Genomic DNA, 16007 nt, shown 5'->3' on the forward strand with positions numbered 1-16007 from the left:
CATACAAGTATCTAAGTATCTGACAGCGGTGGTAGGCAGAAGCAGGCGCGTAAACATTCATTCAAACAGCACTTTAGTGCGTTTTTCCAGCAGCTCTTTGTTGTGCGTCAAGCCTTGCGCTGTTTATGACTTCAAACCTATCAACTCCCGAGATGAGGCTGGTGTAACCGAAGTGAAATGGCTAGCTAATAGCGTTTCAAACGTCACTCGCTCTGAGACTTCTAGTAGTTGTTCCCCTTGCTCTGCATGGGTAACGCTGCTTGATGGTAGCTGTTGTCGTTGTGTTGCTGGTTCGAGCCCAGAGAGGAGTGAGGAGAGGGACGGAAGCTATACTGTAACACTGGCAATACTAAAGTGCCTATAAGAACATCCAATAGTCAAAGGTTAATGAAATACAAATGGTATAGAGGGAAATAGTCCTATAATAAACTACAACCTAAAACTTCTTACCTGGGAATATTGAAGACTCATGTTAAAAGGAACCACCAGCTTTCATATGATCTCATGTTCTGAGCAAGGTACTGAAACATTAGCTTTCTTACATAGCACATATTGCACTTTTATTTTCTTCTCCAACACTTTGTTTTTGCATTCTTTAAATGAAATTGAACATGTTTCATTATTTACTTGAGGCTAAATTGATTTTATTGATGTATTATATAAAGTTAAAATAAGTGTTAATTCAGTATTGTTGTAATTGTCATTATTACAAAAAAAAAATACATGTACACAAAAAAATCAAAAAGAAAATTGGCCGATTAATCAGTATTGGCTTTTTTGGTCCTCCAATAAATCGGTATAGGCGTTGAAAAATCATAATCGGTCGAACCTCTAGTGTATATACTGTATCCTTCATTATCATATCTTAGCCGCTCTGTCACTGCTTATCCATATATTTTATCCATATATATATATATTTTATACACACATACACATATATATATATACACACATATATATATATATATACACATATATATATACACATATATATATATATATATATATACACATATATATACACATACACATATATACACATATATATACACACATATATACACACATATATACACACATATATACACACATATATACACACATATATATATACACACATATATATATATATATATATACTCTCATCCCATTCCTTTACTAGATTGATTTGATTTGATTGTGTGTATTAGGTTTTGTTGTGGAATTGTTAGATACTGCTGCACTGTCGGCTTTAGAAGCATAAGCATTTCCCTACAATCGCAATAACATCTGCTAACCATGTGTATGTGCCCAATAAAATTTGATTTGAGGTGACTTTAGAAAAGCATTGTCATATTCTCATTTACCTGGCCTTTAGGCAGATGAGAGAACTGTTCCATAGGTGTGTAATGTGTATCTTCATCATTACCTGGCCTGTAGGCATGCGCAGGCCTTGTCCTCCCATCTCTCTGACACAGTGAGTATCTCCTGCAACTCAGCCATGGCCTTCTCCACAGCATGGTGTGGTGCCAGCCCCACCCCAGAGTCTATCAGCCGCTTCATCAGCTCCAGGGTCACCCGGTGGGGCTCTGCCAGCGTCACACGCACCTAATGATAACAAAATGTTTCAATTAAATAATTTTCCTCTCCCATACAACATACATTTTAGACTGCTGAAGAAAGCACAAAGTGAGGTAAAACACTACGCTAATGTACAATAATATCATCAGTCATCACCTCATCCAGCCAGCGGGCCTGCTGCAGCTCCTGTTTGAGCCTGGGCAGCTCAGGTAGTTCCACATCCAGACCTCCACCCAGGTCTAGCAGGGCCTGCAGCTTGGAGGAGTCAGGCAGCTCGTCAGCCAGGGCTACCTGGGCTCTCTCATGGAAGTCCTCCACGTTCTCTAGTAACTCCTGTGGAGGGAGGGAGACAGGGATGAAGGGCTGAGGGATATGGTGTTAAATACTAACAATCAAGGACTACTAATCAACTAATAGTGGTTTGGGGACAGGTCAACTTCAGTGATATAATACAAATAGAGGAGGATGTCAAGAGGAGGAGAATTACTGTACATTTCTTAAGAAGGGCCAGTGACTGTATTAGGTGTGGGACTTACTTTGACCTGTCGAGCCTGTCCAATGACACAGGGCAGTTTGAACAGCTGCTCTACAAAGACTTTCAGCTCCTCCACTGTCAGCTTGTTACGAGTCCTGCTGCACTCTGGATGCTGCCTGGTACTGGAATACAGAGACATATACTTTGAGTTGATTTATTACTCACAGGTAGAGGTATACATGTTAAATGGTGCTTTAGGTTATGTCCCGATTTGCTACCCTTCTCCCAAAGTGTGCACTAGCACACTCTCCCTCACAGATTATATGGTGTAAAAACAATAAAGGAGAATGCTGGCACCAAACCAATGCTTTTAATTCTATGGTGTGGAGTGTGCAAGTGCACAATTCAGGAGAAGGGTAGAGAATAGGGATATAAACTTTAGTGTGACATAACAGCAGTGTGTGTATCTGTACTCTACTGACCTGTGTCTCTGCTTGCGGCTGAGCAGTACCTGGGCCACAGAAGAGCAGGTTTCGGCCTCCTTCACCATCTCTCTGAGCCGACGGAACAGACTGTTCTCTGGATACTTCCTGTCCTCTGCATCCTCCAGAAGAACCTTCAACTCTATCAGGTCTGACAAAGGGAGATTGACAGAGACACAGACAGGGAAGAAAGACATGAGGCATGGGGTTTCATAGTACAATTGTTATAATATTTTGCAGAGTATTTCCACCTTTACAGTACAGATTGTCCTCCTACCTTTCTTGTTCTTGTGGTCAGCAGCCAAGGCATCAGTGACCCGCTTGGCCCAGGTGTTATAGGACTGGGCTCTGGACTTCACCCCATACAACATGGAGGGAAACTCCTCCAGATCATACCGGTAGCTGGAATACAAAGAGACAGAAGAGCGTCAGAATCTATTTAATATTGATTGCTATACGTGGTCAAATTGACCCATATTAAAACCTCTTCGGGATAGGCGGGACGCAAATGTCTCAACTGGCCAATTGCCGGAGGAAATGCAGAGCGAGAGATTCAAATAAAATGCTATAAAATTCAAACCTTCATTAAATCACACATGTAAGATACTCAATAAAAGCTACACTCGTTGTGAATCCAGCCAACATGTCAGATTTTAAAAATGCTTTTCGGCGAAAGCATAAGCAGCTATTATCTGATAAACTGCACCATCTGCACCAGCAGTGAACAAAGGAGCTAGCATATTTCAACCCTGCAGGCACGAGTTTCTTTTGTTGGCACTCCAATATGTCCCATAAATATCACAATTGGTCCTTTTGTTCGATTAATTCCGTCCATATATATCCAAAATGTCCATTTATAAAGCACGTTTGATACAGAAAAAAACACAACGTCACTACAAAATATTTCAAAAGATGCCTATAAACTTTGCCAAAATATTTCAAACAACTTTTGTAATACAACGTTAGGTATTTTTAAACGTTAATAATCGATCAAATTGTAGATGGGGCAATCTGTATTCAATACAGGAAAGAAAACAAACCAGCGCTGCTTTTCACATCTTGCGCAACTCACAAAAGTGTCCCCAGGTCCAAGTTTGCCTACTTCTTCATTGCACAAAGGAATAACCTCAACCAAATTCCAAAGACTGGTGATATCCAGTGGAAGCGGTAGGAACTGAAAATGACAAGAATATAAGATATGCATGAGTAGCAGGAAGTTGAAATTGGGCACGCTATTTATCCAAAAGTGAAAATTCTGCCACCTAGCTTCAAGAGGGTAACCTCTTTTACCTATTGAATCATTAAAAAGCTACTTTCAATGGAGATTTGATTTATTTTGGGTCAGTGAAACTACATCCAAGTCATCACTGATGCATTGACAGGTAAAACAACAATGATTAATCAGTGGGCTCTTATGGGGGCTTCTGAGCAGTACAGAGTTCCTAACACCTCTACTTCATTCATCCATCCATTTATCCATTCCTTCTCAGCAGAGACACTTGTAACTCCCTAAATTAATTTATTCACTCACCCACCCCTCTCTCCTCAGTAGAGCTGCCCTCCCACCCCAACAACCACACCCCTCCTTAGTTAAGCTGGGACGATAAGAACATTTTTATCGACACTGACCATAACAATGATGATGACGCCGGAGGGGAGGGCTGCCGTCATATCGGCTCTAAACCAACCATGATATTTAGTTTGTTTTTTCGCGTTGTTCGTAACTTGTTTTGTACATAATGTTGCTGTTACCGTCTCTAATGACCAAAACGCTTCTGGACATCAGAACTCGAATTACTCAACTCAAATTGAACGAGGAGTTCTTCTTCAATGAGTCGGATGCAAGGGATATACTACAGACACCCGACCAGGCCCAGATCCCCGTGATTCGCTGGAAAAGGAAACTGAGCTTTTGCGGAAAGAGATCAGGGTGCCTTGTGTGGATCAGGCGATGAGTGGCTAATCTGCCTTTTCCTTCCATTCTGCTAGCTAACGTTCAATCGCTGGAAAATAAATGGGACGGACTGAAAGCATGTATATCATACCACCGGGACACTAAAAACTGTAATATGTTAGGTTTCACAGAATCGTGGCTGAACGAAGACAATAAGAAAATACAGATGGTGGGTTATACACTATTAGCAGGAAAGAACAGCTGCCTCTGGTAAGACACGGGGTGGGGGCCTAAGCATATTTGTAAACAATAGCTGGTGCACGATATTTAAGAAAGTCTCAAGGTTTTACTCACCTGAGAGAGTATCTCATGATAAGCTGTAGACCACACTATCTGCCTAGAGAGTGTATCTGTATTGTTCATAGCTGTCTACATACCACAGACCGATGCTGGCACTAAAACCTCACTCAATGAGCTGTATACAGTCATAAGCAAACAGGAAAACGCGAGGCGGCGCACCTAGTGGTCGGTGCAACCAGAGGGAAAAAAAATTCTAGACCACCTTTACTCCACACACAGAGACGTGTCCAAAGCTCTCTCTCGCAAAGCTCTCTCCTCCTGATTCCTGCTTACAAGCAAAAATTTAAGCAGGAAGCACACGTGACTCGGTCTATAAAAAAGTGGTCAGATGAAACAGATGCTAAACTACAGGACTGTTTTGCTAGCACAGACTGCAATATGTTCCGGGATTCTTCCAATGGCATTGATGAGTACAGCACATCAGTCACTGGCTTTATCAATAAGTGCACAGTGACTGTATGTACACACAGTGGGGCAAAAAAAGTATTTAGTTGCCACCAATTGTGCAAGTTCTCCCACTTAAAAAGATGAGGCCTGTAATTTTTTTATCATAGGTACACTTCAACTATGACAGAAAAAATGAGGGGGAAAAAATCCAGAAAATCACAATGTAGGATTTTTTATGAAATTATTTACAAATTATGGTGGAAAATAAGTATTTGGTCAATAAAAAAGGTTTCTCAGTACTTTGTTATATACCCTTTGTTGGCAATGACAGAGGTCAAACGTTTTCTGTAAGTATTCACAAGGTTTTCACACACTGTTGCTGGTATTTTGGCCCATTCCTCCATGCAGATCTCCTCTAGAGCAGTGATGTTTTGGGGCTGTTGCTGGGCAACAGCCCCAAAGCATGATGTTTCCACCCCCATGCTTCACAGTAGGTATGGTGTTCTTCGGATGCAACTCAGCATTCTTTGTCCTCCAAACACTACAAGTTGAGTTTTTACCAAAAAGTTATATTTTGGTTTCATCTGACCATATGACATTCTCCCAATCTTCTTCTGGATCATCCAAATGCTCTCTAGCAAACTTCAGACGGGCCTGGACATGTACTGGCTTAAGCAGGGGGACACGTCTGGCACTGCAGGATGAGTCCCTGGTGGCGTAGTGTGTTACTGATGGTAGGCTTTGTTACTTTGGTCCCATCTCCCTGCAGGTCATTCACTAGGTCCCCCCGTGTGGTTCTGGGATTTTTGCTCACCGTTCTTGTGATCATTTTGACCCCACGGGGTGAGATCTTGCGTGGAGCCCCAGATCGAGGGAGATTATCAGTGGTCTTGTATGTCTTCCATTTCCTAATAATTGCTCCCACAGTTGATTTCTTCAAACCAAGCTGCTTACCTATTGCATATTCAGTCTTCCCAACCTGGTGCAGGTCTACAATTTTGTTTCTGGTGTCCTTTGACAGCTCTTTGGTCTTGGCCATAGTGGAGTTTGGAGTGTGACTGTTTGAGGTTGTGGACAGGTGTCTTTTATACTGATAACAAGTTCAAACAGGTGCCATTAATACAGGTAACGAGTGGAGGACAGAGGAGCCTCTTAAAGAAGAAGTTACAGGTCTGTGAGAGCCAGAAATCTTGCTTGTTTGTTTGTAGTTGACCAAATACTTATTTTCCACCATAATTTGCAAATAAATTCATAAAAAATCCTACAATGTGATTTTCTGGATTTTTTTCTCTTATTTTGTCTGTCATATGATAAAAAATTACAGGCCTCTCATCTTTTTAAGTGGGAGAACTTGCACAATTGGTGGCTGACTAAATACTTTTTATTATAAACAGAAGCCATGGATTACAGGCAACATTTGCACTGAGCTAAAGGGTAGAGCTGCCGCTTTCAAGGAGCGGGACTCTAACCCGGAAGTTTATAAGAAGTTCCACTATGCCCTCCGACAAACCATCAAACAGGCAAAGCAACAATACAGGACTAAGATCGAATTGTACTACACCGGCGCCGACGCTCGACGGATGTGGCAGGGCTTGAAAAGTATTATACTACAAAGGGAAGCACAGCCGGGAGCTGCCCAGTGACATGAGCCTAACAGATTAGCTAAATAACTTCTATGCTCGCTTCGAGGCAAGTAACACTGAAACATGCATGAGAGCATCAGCTGTCCCGGACGACTGTGTGATCACGCTCTCCTGCAGCCGATGTGAGTAAGAACTTTAAAACAGGTCAACATTCACAAGGACGCTGGGCCAGACGGACTACCAGGACGTGTACTCCGAGCATGCACTGACCATCTGGCAAGTGTCTTCACTGACATTTTCAACCTGTCACTGACTGAGTCTGTAATACCAACATGTTTCAAGCAGACCACCATAGTCCCTGTGCCCAAGAACACTAAGGTAACCTGCCTAAATGACTACCGATCCATAGCACTCACATCTGTAGCCATGAAACGCTTTAAAATGCTGGTCATGGCTCACATCAACACCATTATCCCAGAAACCCTAGACCCACTCCAATTTGCATTACTGCACCAACCGATCCACAGATGAGGCAATTTCTAATGCAATCCACACTGCCCTTCCCCACTTGGACAAAAGGAACACCTATGCGAGAATGCTATTCGTTGACAACAGCTCAGCATTCAACACCATAGTACCCTCAAAGCTCATCACTAAGCTAAGGACCCTGGGACTAAACACATCCCTCTGCCACTGGATCCTGAACTTCCTGACGGGCCGCCCCCCATGTGGTAAGGGTAGGTAACAAAACATCCGCCACGCTGACCCTCAACATGGGTGCCCCTCAGCGGTGCGTGCTCAGCTCCCTCCTGTACTCACGGTTCTCTCTCATGACTGCAGAGCCAGGCATGACTCCAACAACGTCATCATTAAGTTTGCTGATGACAAAAGTGGTAGGCCTGATCACCGACAACGACGAGACAACCTGTAGGGAGAAGGTCAGAGACCTGACCGTGTGGTGCAAGGATAACAACCTCTCCCTCAACGTGATCAAGACAAAGAAGATTATAGGAAATAGAGGACCGAGCATGCCCCCATTCTCAACTGGGCTGAAGTGGAGCAGGTTGAAAAAGCTTCAAGTTCCTTGGCTTCCACATCACCAACAAACTAACATGGTCCAAGCACACCATGACAGTCGTGAAGATGGCACGACAAAACCTATTCCCCCTCAGGAGAATGAAAAGATTTAGCATGGGTCCTCAGATTCTCAGAAGGTTTTACAGCTGCACCATTGAGTGGTTGCATCACTACCTGGTATGGCAACTGCTCGGCCTCCGTATGCACTACAGAGGGTAGTGCATATGGCCCAGTACATCACCGGGGCCAAGCTTCCTGCCATCCAGGACCTCTGTACACGGCAGTGTCAGAGGAAGGCCCCAAAAATTGTCAGACTCCAGCCACCCGTGTCATAGACTGTTCTGTCTGCTACCGCACGGCAAGCTGTACCAGAGCGCCAAATCTAGGTCCAAGAGGCTTCTAAACAGCTTCTACCCCATAAGACTCCTGAACAGCTAATCAAATGGCTACCCAGACAAATGATTTGTTATTCTTAACTCTTACTTTCTTTGTTGTTGGTATTTTCTTAAAACTGCATTGTTGGTTAAGGGCTTGTAAATTAGTCCCACACCTGTTGTATTCGCTCATGTGACATATACAATTTTGATCAAATTTGATTTGACAAATCACTTAGCGATCATTACGATAAGGAGCCTATTTTAGATAAATGTGAAGTTTGAAATGAAATGTTTGTTAACATGGGTGATTGTTAATAGGACAATTGATGGCTACAACCATTAAGCTAGTAGTAGTTTAAAGGATAATAAATTTAAAAAACTAGTGCACATTGTTATGAAGTTATTGCTCCAGATGGACTTTTGTCCATATCACACAGCTGTAGTAACTAACCGTAGACACTTGATTCCCAGGGGACATTCACATAGCTCCTTGGCGTGGTGCAGACAGACGAGATGCTCTGGGCTGCAGGGACACGTCAGAGCTGACAGGAAACAGGTGGTCTTACACTTCTGACACTGCCGTTCGTCATCAGGGACCAGCTCAAACACCTCCTGCTCCAAGGACAGCACACCCTGCAGACATAGAGGGAAAATCGCAACCAGAAAACAATCCACTTGAACTAGACTGGAAGGACGAATGTGAAATTACAGAATTGTTTCACTTTTGGGGTGATAGGAAATCATTTGAAACATATCTTTGGGATTGTGCAATGTCAACATATTGTTAGATAGTATATCATCATAATGTATTCCCAAGTAAACCCCGCTTGCATTACTTCACCGTCTCTGTCCTGGCCCTCCTGTCAAGTTCTCCTCAAGTGACAAAAAGTTGTTTATATAGAAATCACCCTGGGCCCTGTCCCTCACCATCTCCTGCAAGGCCTGTCTGAGCCGTGTCTCTTCCTCCATCATCTCTCCCATCTCTCTGAAGACTGCAGCAGCCAGCTCCACATCCAGGCTCTCGGGGTCGGCAGCCATCTTGCACAGCAGCTCCTCGTGGGAGAAGACACAGTAGCGGTGGAGCCGCCGGTAGTGGGCCACACACTGACGACCCATCGGGAGCTTGAAGGGGATGGACACAGAGACAGTCAAAAGTCTAATCGATTCCTTGGATCTTTTCTCCTCAAAACATCAAGGAGAAGCAAAGAAAGCAATGGAACTGGAATATCCAAGATGATTGATTCACCAAGACAACAATGCAGACAGTAAGAAGGGTATAAAATATTTTACGAAATGATTTTAAGCTCCCAACTAGGCTTGGGCGGTATACCGGGGCATTTGGAAATAGCCACGGGATGGTTTTCCAATACCGCCAATAGCATTGAAACTACTTATTTGATGTTTTTTTATTTATTAATTTGTATATCGGTTGCTACTCAAGTAAATACCTGCAGTCAACTTGTGCAATATGTTTGGAGATAAAGATTGCAATCTTCCATTTCACCAGTAACATAAGCTTCATAATGAAAAATGAACGGTAGTCCCCAGTCACGTTGTTTTTGTTTACAAGCACAGAACTACCGAGACCACAGCCTTGTGAGTCACTCACAGTTGTGCAGCATGCGCCAGGTGATCTAGTTACAGTATGGAATTCACAACTAAATGTTTGCTAGCAAGATATCTTATAACTAAGTAACTGTCTAAAATGTGGTAAATGCTCTGAAGTTCTGCATTTGGTTTGCTAATTTAGTAGTTAGTTAGCTAAGTGGTTAGCTTCTTCCAAAGTCAAGCATTCAGATAATCCCCTTCTGGATCCAAAGCCTTGCTGTCTAATATTTGTTTTGTGCGTGCAGCATTTGAGTTACTTGTATAGTTTAGGTCAGTGACTATAAAATATTCGCAATGCGATTGTTAGCATTTAGTTAGCATTCACTATGGGATTTTACATGTTCTTGTTAGCATTGTTAACCTTTAGATTACAGATTATCAATTGGGTGTGAAAACAGTGAATATTACCGAATATTACGTTATGGCACAAAAATCGGTATGAAGGTATGATATCTTGATATACCGCCCAAACCTACTCCAAATTTCAAAATTCCAATTCTGGTAATATGTGTTTACACACAAACACTTGCTAAAACTTTAAACTCACCCAGTCTGCGGTACAGAAGTTGACAGCTTCAGCAAAGTTGTATCCCTGGTTGAAGCCACTGTGGTAGGCTCTGGGAAAGGTCACCACAAACTCCCCCGCACACTGGTTGGTGCGGAAAACCTAAGTGGCACAAACACACACCAGTAAAAGACACGATGCAGAATTGGTCTTGTAAAAACAGCTGTGGAAAAAGTACCCAATTGTCATACTTGAGTAAAAGTAAAGATGCCTTACTAGAAAATGACTCAAGTAAAAGTCACCCAGTAAAATACTACTTGAGTAAAAGTCTAAAAGTAAAAATTATTTAAAATTGCTTATATTACACAAACCATATGGCAGTTTTCTTTTTTTCAATTTATGGATAGCCAGGGGCACACTCAAACACTCTGACATCATTTACAAATGAAGCATGTGTTTAGTGAGTCCGTCAGATCAGAGGCAATAGCGTAGACCAGGGATGTTTCCTTGATAAATTCGTGAATTGGACAATTTTCCTGTCCTGATAAGCATTCAAAATGTAACGAGAACTTTTGGGTGTCAGGCAAAATGTCTGGCGAATGTAGTTAAGTAAAAGTTGTCCAAAATATAAAACAGTAAAGTTCAGTATAGATACCCCAAAAAACTACTCAAGCAGTACTTTAAAGTATTTTTACTTAAGTACTTCACACCACTGCGTAAAAGAGGCCAGGGGCCGTATGTATCAAGGGTCTCAGAGGCGGAGTTCTGATCGAGGGTCAGATCTCGACCCTTGAGATATATAAACTTATTCATTGTGATCCAACAGGCAAAACTGTTCCTAGATCAGCACTCCTCCTATGAAACAGTTGATACATACAGAGCTACTGATGGAAACACACACTACATACGGGCACTCCGTGCTCCATGAGGACGTTGGGATTCATGATGGTGACAAGTTGGTGCAACAGGTCAGGCTGAGAGTCAAACAGCTCTGGGGCCAGCTTCTTCATCACTGACTCCAGCTGCTCTGCCGCGTGGGCCGGGACACCATACCAAGTCTTAGGCTCCCCCCTGGAGAGACAGGCAGAGAGAGGGAAGATGGTTAACCAATCAGACAAATGAAGATAGGGAGAACAATTGTATCTACGACCCATTGCAATGTAATGGGAATTTGAATGTTGGTGCTTTTCTTATAACTCATTTCTGTGTTCTATTACAATCTTCGGCAAAATCATTCGCAAGGAGATTCCTGCAAAAATATTATTTGAAGATTAAATAGAGGGCTGTTATAAGCCAATGTTTGTGTTCATTCAAGTGACTGTACAAATCCTCACTTATCAGTAGCTGCAATTTGGCAGTACGCCCAGATGTTGTTTTGAGAACGAACAAAAGTTCTGTTTCAAGGTTTCAGAGAGGAGAGGAGAAGCCTCGTGAGGTGTTGGTCTGTCATGTTATGAAACAGTATTGGTCAGTCACATGAATGAAACAAAACGGTAATGATTAATTAATTATGCTAAATCATGCAAATATAACTTGTCTGTGTATAGCCATATAGAAGACAACTGCTGGGAATGGCCCAGGGAGAGCTCCTGATTGACATGTGTACTATGGTGTATTGAGTTGGAACCTCTCCAGCGCGCTGACAATAAACAAAGATTCATTTAAGATTTACTTTCCCTGTGTAAGAATTTTTCCGCAACAGCAACATTGTATACGGTTTACATTGTTTTGTGAATTTGTCTGTCTCTTCCCACTGAGGACTTAAAAAAACATGTTATGTGTCCTTTGAACAAAAAAAATATAGTATTAATAAATACTTGGGTAAGCGGCTGATTTAGGACAAGAAATTCATGTTTGTTACTTTACCAGTGCAGGAAGTTGATGGAGTAGCTCCAGTGGTCCTCGATGTGCCAGCAGAAGGAGGAGAAGCACATGCCCACATAGAGCCAGGGCACCTTCATGCCAGAGATATCCACGTTTATGTGGGTAAGGACCGACTGCTCCAGGACTGGCATATTATTCAGGTTCCAGCCTGAATTGGCATACTCCTACAGAAGAACAAGACAGGGGTGATCAAAGTTACTTATTGATCGTAAATCACAAAAGCAAGCCGTTAAGGGCATGGATTTCATACTGGGGCACTTTCTCAATTAATCTTTCCTCGATTCCTTGTGTCCTGTCCTCTCTCTATTCCATAAAAGGCATTAGAGGAGAAGGTCCGAATGTAGGAACAGATCTTCACCTCCAATGCGTTTTGAAAAGGTGGCGAAAGACTAACGAGAAAGAGTCGAGGTCATTTGTCCCAGTTGGTGCATAGTTACCTCTTCGTCTCCCAGTAGCCGTCTCTTGCCATCCCTAACGGGGAAGCCGCTGCCCACCTCCTTAGAGCTGATGTCAGCTCCGTACTCCACAATGACATCCTCCTCGATGGAGCTCACCAGACGCCAGAACTCCTTCTCCACTAGCTCTGTAGGCACCATCTGGGGGTGCAGAGAAAGGAGAACACACACATGCATTGTTTAAATGTGATTGCGCATTAGTGGGAGAGAAAGGTTAGGTGATCAACTTCAAACAGCATGAAGGACGAAAAAAATATATATATATATATATATAAATCACCCCAAAAAAAGTGTGTTGAATACGTCAGACTTGATTTTGAGATGGACCTAGCCAGAACATACAGTGGGGCAAAAAAGTATTTAGTCAGCCACCAATTGTGCAAGTTCTCCCACTTAAAAAGATGAGGCCTGTAATTTCATCATAGGTACACTTCAACTAAAATCCAGAAAATCACATTGTAGGATATTTATGAATTTATTTGCAAATTATGGTGGAAAATAAGTATTTTGTCACCTACAAACAAGCAAGATTTCTGGCTCTCACAGACCTGTAACTTCTTCTTTAAGAGACTCCTCTGTCCTCCACTCTTTACCTGTATTAATGGCACCTGTTTGAACTTGTTATCAGTATAAATGACACCTGTCCACAACCAGTCACACTCCAAACCCCACTATGGCCAAGACCAAAGAGCTGTCAAAGACACCAGAAACAAAATTGTAGACCTCCACCAGGCTGGGAAGACTGAATCTGCAATAGGTAAGCAGCTTGGTTTGAAGAAATCAACTGTGGGAGCAATTATTAGGAAATGGAAGACATAAAAGACAACTGATAATCTCCCTCGATCTGGGGCTCCACGCAAGATCTCACCCCGTGGGGTCAAAATGATCACAAGGTGAGCAGAAATCCCAGAACCACACGGGGGGACCTAGTGAATGACCTGCAGAGAACTGGGACCAAAGTAACAAAGCCTACCATCAGTAACACACTACGCCGCCAGGGACTCAAATCCTGCAGTGACAGATGTGTCCCCCTGCTTAAGCCAGTACATGTCCAGGCCCGTCTGAAGTTTGCTAGAGAGCATTTGGATGATCCAGAAGAAGATTGTGAGAATGTCATATGGTCAGATGAAACCAAAATATAACTTTTTGGTAAAAACTGAACTCGTCGTGTTTGGAGGACAAAGAATGCTGAGTTGCATCCAAAGAACACCATACCTACTGTGAAGCATGGGGGTGGAAACATCATGCTTTGGGGCTGTTTTTCTGCAAAGGGACCAGGACGACTGATCCGTGTAAAGGAAAGAATGAATGGGGCCATGTACCATGAGATTTTGAGTGAAAATCTCCTTCCATCAGCAAGGGCATTGAAGATGAAATGTGGCTGGGTCTGTCAGCATAACAATGATCCCAAACACGGCCAACGAAGGAGTGGCTTCGTAAGAAGCATTTCAAGGTCCTGGAGTGGCCTAGCCAGTCTCCAGATCTCAACCCCATAGAAAATCTTTGGAGGGAGTTGAAAGTCCGTGTTGCCCAGCAACAGCCCCAAAACATCACTGCTCTAGAGGAGATCTGCATGGAGGAATGGGCCAAAATACCAGCAACAGTGTGTGACAACCTTGAAGACAGAAAACGTTTGACCTCTGTCATTGCCAACAAAGGGTATATTCCAAAAGAAAAAGTTTTTTAGATTTTTGCCTATTACTCAAGGTGACCGTTTGATTTTGATACGTACGTGCACAGGCATGTTGAAGTAGTCTGACTTGAAGTGGTCAGCCATCTCTCCAAAGCTCTGGAGGGTGTACTCCCTCACGGCTTGCTCAAAGCCAAACGCCTCCCGCGGCTTACTGCACTCCTGTAGGGTGAAAATCAAAAAATATTTTATATTTGAGATTCTTCAAAGCAGACACCACTTGCCTTGACAATTTTACACTGTTGGCATTCTCTCAACCAGCTTCACCTGGAATGCTTTTCCAGTCTTGAAGGAGTTCCCACATATGCTCTTATTGGCTGAATTTCCTTCACTCTGCGGTCCAACTCAATTGGGTTGAGGTTGGGTGATAGCGGAGGCCAGGTCATCTGATGCAGCACTCCATCACAGCACTCCGCCCTTACACAGCCTGGAGGTGTTTGGTCATCGGCCTGTTGAAAACAAATGATAGTCCCACTAAGCGCAAAGCAGATGGGATGGAATATTGCTGCAGAATGATGTGGTAGCCATGCTGGTTAAATGGGGAACCACACATGCGGAGATCATCCGCTCACCTACTCTGCGTCTGAAAGACATGGCGGTTGGAACCACAATTCTCAAATTTGGACAAGGACAGATTTCCACCGGTCGATTGTCCATTGCTCGTATTTCTTGTCCCAAGCAAGTCTCTTCTTCTTCTTATTGGTGTCTTTTAGTAGTAGTTTCTTTGTAGCAATTCGACCCTGAAGGCCTGATTCACGCAGCCCCCTCAGAAAAGTTGATGTTGAGATGTTGTTACTTGAACTCTGAAGCATTTATTGGGGCTGAATTTTCTGAGGCTGGTACCTCTAATGAACTTGTCCTCTGCAGCAGAGGTAAGTCTGGGTCTTCCTTTCCTGTGGCGGTCCTCGTGAGAGCCAATTTCATCATAGTGCTTGGTTTTTGCGACTGCACTTGAAGTTCTTGACATTTTCCGTATTGACTGACCTCCATGTCTTAAAGTAATGATGGACTGTCGTTTCTCTTTGCTTATTAGAGATGTTCTTGCCATAATATGGACTTGGTCTTTTACCAAATCGGGCTATCTTCTGTATACCCCCCTACCTTGTCACAATTTCTAATTGGCTCAAATGCATTGAGGAAAGAAATCCCACAAATTAACCAGGCACACCTGTTAATTGAAATGCATTCCAGGTGACTACCTCAAGAAGCTGGGTGAGAGAATGCCAAGAGTGTACAAAGCTGTCATCAAGGCAAAGGGTGGCTATTTGAAGAAGCTCAAATATATGCTGATTTGTTTAACACTTTTTTGGTTACTACATGATTCCATATGTGTTTTTTCATAGTTCTGATGTCTTCAGTATTATTCTACAATGTAGAAATTGTAAAAATAAAGAAAAACCCTTGAATGAGTAGGCGTGTCAAAACTTGACCGGTTCTGTATATCATCACGGCTTTACAAACACTACAACCTATTCATACGGAGCCAAAATTATAACACGTGGTAGGCAGGTGTGAACTGTATGTATTTATGCACTATATGTGGTCATGTTGTGCTATTTGAGATACATTTTCCGAAAGCAATACAATAAATCAATTATTATAATTCACAACTTCTGCAAAAATCTTCCATTGATATAGAATACATGCATGACGAGCATGAAAATTCAAGT

The 16007-nt window shown here is 42.6% G+C and overlaps 1 protein-coding gene across 5 annotated transcripts in view; it reads right to left on the reverse strand.

Moving 5' to 3' along the window:
- Window positions 1-16007, reverse strand: part of LOC109896831 (lysine-specific demethylase 5A-like) — an 88974-nt gene that overhangs the window by 28189 nt on the left and 44778 nt on the right. For all 5 annotated transcript variants that reach the window (XM_031832038.1, XM_031832037.1, XM_031832036.1 and 2 more), the window contains exons 9-20: window positions 14380-14499; window positions 12630-12788; window positions 12175-12356; window positions 11217-11379; window positions 10351-10470; window positions 9123-9317; window positions 8647-8828; window positions 2795-2919; window positions 2518-2668; window positions 2097-2217; window positions 1717-1893; window positions 1409-1587 (exon numbers count right to left, since the gene is read on the reverse strand). In XM_031832038.1, coding sequence (XP_031687898.1) covers window positions 1409-1587; window positions 1717-1893; window positions 2097-2217; window positions 2518-2668; window positions 2795-2919; window positions 8647-8828; window positions 9123-9317; window positions 10351-10470; window positions 11217-11379; window positions 12175-12356; window positions 12630-12788; window positions 14380-14499 — 1874 coding nt within the window. The remainder of the gene's footprint in view (window positions 1-1408; window positions 1588-1716; window positions 1894-2096; window positions 2218-2517; window positions 2669-2794; window positions 2920-8646; window positions 8829-9122; window positions 9318-10350; window positions 10471-11216; window positions 11380-12174; window positions 12357-12629; window positions 12789-14379; window positions 14500-16007) is intronic.

This window comes from Oncorhynchus kisutch, linkage group LG9, assembly GCF_002021735.2.
Source record: "Oncorhynchus kisutch isolate 150728-3 linkage group LG9, Okis_V2, whole genome shotgun sequence".
Taxonomy (NCBI): Eukaryota; Metazoa; Chordata; class Actinopteri; order Salmoniformes; family Salmonidae; genus Oncorhynchus; species Oncorhynchus kisutch.